This window comes from Stigmatopora nigra, chromosome 4 (genome assembly GCF_051989575.1).
Source record: "Stigmatopora nigra isolate UIUO_SnigA chromosome 4, RoL_Snig_1.1, whole genome shotgun sequence".
NCBI lineage: Eukaryota > Metazoa > Chordata > Actinopteri > Syngnathiformes > Syngnathidae > Stigmatopora > Stigmatopora nigra.
In genome coordinates this window covers 14,856,169-14,863,597 of record NC_135511.1, presented here as the reverse complement: position 1 = coordinate 14,863,597, position 7,429 = coordinate 14,856,169, and the positions used below count along the sequence as shown (strand labels likewise).

At 37.7% G+C, this 7,429-nt stretch overlaps 1 protein-coding gene and 1 long non-coding RNA gene across 2 annotated transcripts; both read right to left on the bottom strand.

Annotated features, from left to right (window-relative positions):
- Positions 1–1,112: 1,112 nt before the first annotated feature.
- Positions 1,113–1,922, bottom strand: LOC144195983 (uncharacterized). The gene is made up of 4 exons (XR_013326191.1): positions 1,843–1,922; positions 1,710–1,777; positions 1,569–1,636; positions 1,113–1,495 (listed from the first exon to the last, which is right to left on the bottom strand). It is a non-coding gene; the product is annotated as an uncharacterized LOC144195983 (long non-coding RNA).
- A 1,250-nt stretch (positions 1,923–3,172) lies between these two features.
- Positions 3,173–7,128, bottom strand: LOC144195455 (serine/threonine-protein phosphatase PGAM5, mitochondrial-like). The gene is made up of 6 exons (XM_077715110.1): positions 6,614–7,128; positions 5,986–6,158; positions 5,748–5,878; positions 4,912–5,019; positions 4,677–4,810; positions 3,173–3,819 (listed from the first exon to the last, which is right to left on the bottom strand). Exons 1-6 carry the CDS (start codon positions 6,838–6,840, stop codon positions 3,669–3,671), a joined length of 924 nt encoding a protein of 307 aa, XP_077571236.1. The 5' UTR covers positions 6,841–7,128; the 3' UTR covers positions 3,173–3,668.
- Positions 7,129–7,429: the final 301 nt, after the last annotated feature.

The following is a 7,429-nucleotide window of genomic DNA, read 5'->3' as shown; positions in this document are numbered from 1 at the left end:
AAAGCCTTACTATACTATGTCCTTTTTTGAAGAAAAAAGCCTTACTATACTATGTCGTTTTTTGAAGAAAAAAGCCTTACTATACTATGTCGTTTTTTGAAGAAAAAAGCCTTACTATACTATGTCGATTTTTGAAGAAAAAGGCCTTACTATACTATGTCGATTTTTGAAGAAAAAAGCCTTACTATATTATGGCGTTTTTTGAAGAAAAAAGCCTTACTATACTATGTCGTTTTTTGAAGAAAAAAGCCTTACTATACTATGTCGATTTTTGAAGAAAAAAGCCTCACTATACTATGTCGTTTTTTGAAGAAAAAAGCCTTACTATACTATGTCGTTTTTTGAAGAAAAAAGCCTTACTATACTATGTCGTTTTTTGAAGAAAAAAGCCTTACTATACTATGTCGATTTTTGAAGAAAAAGGCCTTACTATACTATGTCGATTTTTGAAGAAAAAAGCCTTACTATATTATGGCGTTTTTTGAAGAAAAAAGCCTTACTATACTATGTCGTTTTTTGAAGAAAAAAGCCTTACTATACTATGTCGATTTTTGAAGAAAAAAGCCTTACTATACTATGTCGTTTTTTGAAGAAAAAAGCCTTACTATACTATGTCGTTTTTTGAAGAAAAATGCCTTACTATTCTATGTCGTTTTTTGAAGAAAAAAGCCTTACTATACTATGTCGTTTTTTGAAGAAAAAAGCCTTACTATACTATGTCGATTTTTGAAGAAAAAAGCCTTACTATACTATGTCGTTTTTTGAAGAAAAAAGCCTTACTATTCTATGTCGTTTTTTGAAGAAAAAAGCCTTACTATACTATGTCGTTTTTTGAAGAAAAAAGCCTTACTATACTATGTCGATTTTTGAAGAAAAAAGCCTTACTATACTATGTCGTTTTTTGAAGAAAAAAGCCTTACTATACTATGTCGTTTTTTGAAGAAAAAAGCCTTACTATACTATGTCGATTTTTGAAGAAAAAGGCCTTACTATACTATGTCGATTTTTGAAGAAAAAAGCCTTACTATATTATGGCGTTTTTTGAAGAAAAAAGCCTTACTATACTATGTCGATTTCTGAAGAAAAAAGCCTTACTATACTATGTCGATTTTTGAGGAAAAAAGCCTTACTATACTATGTCGATTTTTGAAGAAATTGGAATAAGAAGAAAAAACCTGGGTTCAAATCATGCTAACTTTACCCACTGAAAGGTACCACAAAGTACTAAGTATGATTCTGGGAATGAAAAGAGACAAAACAACAAATACTACTATTTAATCTTGAAGAGTGGTGGCCCAATGGTTAAGTCATCAGTTTCCCACTTCACTGGTCTTGGGTTCAAATCCAAGTGCCTGCAAAGATTTTCCCAATATATTATTCAGGTCAACGATTGAGGTAAAAGTACAAGTGCTACTCCTTTCTCCAACAGGGTGGTGGCCCAGTGGTTAAGTCATCAGTCTGCCATCTCTGTGGTCCTGGGTCCAAATCCCAGTGCCTGCAAAGATTTTCCAAATATTATTCAGGTAAATGCATGAGATAAAAGTATAAGTATTACTACTTTCTCTTACAGGGTGGTGGACCAGTGGCTAAGTCATCAGTCTGCCACCTCTGTGGTCCTGGGTTCAAATCCCGGTGCCTGCAAAGATTTTCTAAATATTATTCAGGTAAATGAATGAGGTAAAAGTACAAGTACTACTCCTTTCTCTCACAGAATGGTGGCCCAGTGGCTAAGTCATCAGTCTTCCACCTCTGTGGTCCTGGGTTCAAATCCCGGTGCCTGCTAATATTTTCCCAATATATTATTCAGGTAAATGAATGAGATAAAAGTATAAGTATTACTACCTTCTCTCACAGAGTGGTGGCCCAGTGGCTAAGTCATCAGTATGCCACCTCTGTGGTCCTGGGTTCAAATCCCGGTGCCTGCAAAGATTTTCCAAATATTATTCAGGTTAATGAATTAGATAAAAGTAAAAGTATTACTACCTTCTCTCACAGAGTGGTGGCCCAGTGGCTAAGTCATCAGTCTGCCATCTCTGTGGTCCTGGGTTCAAATCCCGGTGCCTGCAAAGATTTTCCAAATATTATTCAGGTAAATGAATGAGGTAAAAGTACAAGTACTACTCCTTTCTCCCACAGGGTGGTGGCCCAGTGGTTAAGTCATCAGTCTGCCACCACTGTGGTCCTGGGTTCAAATCCCGGTGCCTGCAAAGATTTTCCAAATATTATTCAGTTAAAAGAATAAGTTCTAATGCCTAAGTGTTTAAGTGTATAAGTCTTCACTGGTGGATGAAACATTTTAACAAAAAAATGACTAAGTGTTTCACCCCATTTCCTTGGATAAAACGTTTCAACACCCATGTATAAGTGGGGCACGAGTTGGTGTAGTGGGTTGCACACTCGCCTTTGCACCGAGAGAACGTGAGTTCGCTTCCCGGTGTCGGCGGTTCACTGACCAAGCAAGCGGTCGAGGGTCGGCCGAAGGCCGACCCGAGAACGCCTTTCGCACATACAGGTCCATCAAGTGTCTTCCGAACTGCCGAAGGCAGTTCGGAATATAACCTTTTGCTGAAAAGTATGACTAAGTGTTTAATAAAAATTAAAAAGTTATTTTTTTTCTCTTCTTCTTATTCCATTTACTGAACTCCATGGTTTGGTGATCAACCAAATGTCGACAGCGGGAAGCGAACCCGGGTCTCCCCGATGGGAGTCCGGTGCACTAACCTCTGCGCCACCAAGTAGCTATACTTTCCTTAGTAGTCATTTGAGTATCTTGACTACAAATACACAGAAACAACTAAGTGAAAATGTGTCCCAACCGGGATTTGAACCAGGACCACCTAGACGAGAGACAAATGAGTTAACCTCTACGCCACAGTGCCATATTATACTAAGTCATTTGTTAGCAAAGAAGCCTTACTATACTATGTCATTTTTTTAAGCCTTACTATACTATGTCGTTATTTTCAAAGAAAAAAAGCTTTACTTTACTATGCCGTTTTGTATTTATCAACTCATTAAATTGATGCCACACTACCAAACGAAAGAAAAACAAAACCTTAAAACCCCAGTGCAAACATACAAACGCTAAAGTGGTTATTCTAGCACAAATTCCTCTCTCGCATTTCCTTGTCATATAGATATGCTATGGCTCTTAATAAATCATAACTCGGACAAGTGTTTTTTGTCACCTTTATTGATAATAAAAGGTGCAGCAGACATGGCTCAAAACAGTACAAATACTTGCTAAGTGCTTTTTTTTCCAGGCTGGACTGAATGCTGACACCACATAAAGATGGCTGACGATATCGCAAAGCACTTACAAATGGACTACTTTTGAAATGATTTTAACAACAGACCAATCAATCTGTACAGTCAATCCTATTTTCTCTTCTGGAAACAAGTCTTCCTTCCTATCCTATTCATATTAACACTTACACTAACTTTTTTTTGGTTAGGAACTTCTCTCATATAAAAATCCTGAATGACAATCTGTTGTTGGCTGTGGACGCAATGATAATTTTATCACCCACCCAAGCCCCCCGTGCCAATTAAACAAACCTTTGGACGTGAGACGAAAGACACTTGAGGAGAAAACTCATTATCACTGACCCCTGCAGACCAGTCCGTCATCCCAACTACGATTCCGGAAGGATTATCATGTCGGCCGATCAGGTTCGCGTTAGTTTATCTGGGGGCATGAATCCTGCATCTCCCAGAGTTCTTAGGGCCACTCGGCCACTAGGACGAATGGTGAGCCATGTGATGCTGCCATTGTTTAACCCCATACGTAACCAGCCTTCAGGTGGAAACTGCAGGGCCCTGATGAAAACAAACAAAAACACATAAAAAAATTAATTAGTGGGATACACACTCCTAAAAAAAGTGATATCTTAAAACATTGTATCAGGGGTGTCAAAATTGGAGTTGGTTCCCGGTCCGCATTAACGGACCATTTTCAATGTAATATTTAGATTTTTTTTATATAAATTGATTATAAGAATTGGATTAAAATCCCTGAACATTCTATTTTTGATAAATCTAAAACAATGTTTATTTTAGCTTTTTTTAAATATATTTTTAGATTTTTCAAAAATATTTTTGAACTAAAAACACAGAAAAAAAAATATTAAAAATGACAATTATTGATTTAAAAGTGGGAAAAATCAGGAAATTTAACAAATATTTACTCTTTATCTTAATTTGGCCGAACCATTTTAGATAAGAGATTTTTTTTATAAATGGATTAAAAGAATTGTATCAAAATCCCCGAATATTCCGTTTTTATAGATCTAAAGCAATGCTTATTTTAGCTTTTTTTAAATCTATTTTTAGATTTTACAAAAATATTTTTGAACTAAAAACTGAAAAAAATCCTTTAAAAAATTTAAATTTTTCATTTAAAAGGGGGAGAATCAGGAAATTTGATGTACATCTATAGTCTATACTCTTCATTTTAATTTGATCCTAAAACAGAAAGTCGGCACTCATCATTTACTTTCTCGGGCCGCACAAAATGATGCGGCGGGCCAGATTTGGCCCCCGGGCCGCCACTTTGACACCCATGTTGTATATCAAGGCTGCAACAACTAATGCAATTGTTGGCTAACAAATTTGAGGATGGAATTTTGCCAGCAACATTGTTCTTGCTAAGAATTTGGATTAAGAGGAGTACAAACCGGCAGACGAAATAGCGGATGACGTTGGCGTGACACACGATGATCTCGTAGCTGTCCTCCTTCTGCTTGGGTTCCGCCCGGTGGATGTAGCGTCGGAAGGCTGCTTCGATGCGTGCCCCGTCTTCGTGGTACTGCTAGAGGACGGTCGGGTGAAAGCGACAGTGACATATTATATGACGGGTGTGTTCTTTGGTAATGTAAAAGTCGCACAAGAGAGGGCAATTTTAATTCTCACCACAGCGTCCGGCTTCCAATGAGTGACGGGTGGGACGGGCTCAATGGGGGCGCCCTCTCGGAGCAAGTCGCAACTCAAAAGCTCCACGCCTGAAAAACACAAGATGAGCTGAACCAATTGTCAAATGGCATCCACATTGATCGTGACCATTATCTAGAACACGTGTCAAAGTGGTGGTCCGAGGGCCAAATCTGCGCCGCCGCATCATTTTGTGAGGCCCGAGAAAACGAATCACGAGGGCAGACTTTCTGTTTTAGGATCAGATTAAAATAAAGAGTCTAGATGTATTTTAAATTTCCTGATTTTCCCCCTTTTAAATTAAGAATTGTCATTTTTCAATCCTTTTTTCTTTTTTTAGTTCAAAAATAATTTTGTAAAATCTAAAAATATATTTAAAAAAACTTGAATAAACATTGTTTTACATCTATAAAAAAACTGAATATTCAGGGTTTTTGATCCAGTTCCTTTAATCCATTTATTTAAAAATAAATCAAAATATAATATTTAAAATGATCCAGCCAAATTAAGATGGAGTATAGATGTGTATTAAATTTTCTGATTTTCCCTCTTTTAAATAAATAATTGTCATTCTTAAACCAATAAAATTGATTATGTAAAATCTAAAAATATATTTAAAAAAAAAGCTAAAATAAACATTGTTTCAGATATATAATAAACTGAATATTTAGGGCTTTTAATCCAGTTATTTTAATCCTTTTATAAATAAAAAAAAAACTAAATATTATATCTAAAATGGCCCACGTGAAATCCAGTTGACGTTAAAGCGGCCGGCGAACCAACCCGAATCTGACACCCTTCATCTAAAAAGCTACAACGATACCTGGAAGGTGTTTGCTGATGATGTGTGCCGTCTCTGTGGCTCTGGACATACTGGAGTGGACTAGGACATCATATTTCAATCCCAAGGCCGCAAGGCGATGACCCGTCAACTCCGCCTGCTCTCGGCCTGAGGAAACACAACAATGGGCCGTAAGAATAGGAAATGACTTACAGCAATTGTGGATATTTGCTTCATCGAAACCCAAAAAAGGATTATGACGCAAAGAGACATACCCAAAGGGGTAAGGATGCGCTCTTTATCGCTGCTCCCGCTCAGGTTGTACTGGGAATGGCGGATGAGAAGAATGTTGCGCGTGGCTTTGGGTTTGCCGTTGTCCTGCTCCGAGCTGGGATCTTCCGTCGTACTCTCCTTTTTTTTGCCATTGGAAAGGCTAGAATGGTCTCTCCTGCAAAGCAGGATACATTTAGCATCACAAGTGTTATTTTGTTCTTTATCAAGAAGGAAATATTGACACTATAATCAGCTTAGATTTCATTGTGCTTAACAAATGAATATATTGATCCAGATTGATTGTTGTGTCAACATATGGCAGATGTCATGTATTGGCGTTTCACATTTGTAAATGTCTATTTGACCCGATTTTTATTTTATTTTTGTCCTACACGGGTGCATTACATTGATGATGAAGTTGAGTATCCAAGTACTGTTTAATATCTAAGTACATTTGACCGGCGACGAAAAGAGCGGCGACCAAACGTCCAAGTTACTTTTTCATTCTCGTAGTTTTGGTTCATTTCTGACACCTCGATAAACATTTAAACATTAAATGACATAGGCATCCACAGTATTGACAGATACACAATATATATTAGGATAAAACATCAGATATTATTATCTTACTTGTCCCAGTTGGTGTCCCACGAGTGCCCCGTCGGGACTGGTGTGATGCTGGCCGCCGTCCATGCTGGCTGTGCGGCTTCGAGCACGGACAGTCGGGATAAGCGTACGGCCGTCTCGCTTCTATTTTGGCCGAAATAGCCGCGAGAGTCGGCGGCGGCCACTAAAGCCACAGCGGCTGAACCAGTGGCAAAAGCGCATATTAGTTTGAGAGTTTTCCTGGAAGACATCGCGTTAGCTTTAGCCTTAGCGTTAGCCTGCCTGCCTGCCGGTTGTTGAATGCTAACAAATTAGCTTGATCGAAAGAGTGTTGCTTTCAAAATATGCCAAATGTTTGGCTACGACTATGAAAGACTTTAGTAGAAAACACACTGGTTGGTTTTAAGTTAAAACCATCCGAAGTATAAACACAACACTTGAATACTACCCAGGTGATAGTCGTGCCCCAGGAACTGAAGATAAAGCAGGCATACAGGATTGAAAAGCTAATCTTTAGCAAGTTGTTTACGTACTACGGTGGCCGAGTTAGGTCGCATTTCATAGACAGCCGATGAAAAATTGCAAAGAAAAATAGATTGCTAAATTTTGGGTGCAGTAGTTGGAACGATTTGAAAGCTAAACGTGAAAAATATGAAATATGAAAATCACTGCCTTACATAATAATGCATTATTTTAATAATGGAGTCAGAAATGTGTAGCAAGCACAAAACTCAAACACACTTGTGAAGAATTCTGAAACAGTCAACGATAATACCACCATTATTTTTGCAAACGTCATTTTCCCTATTTTTAATAAATAAATGAAACTTGTATTATTCA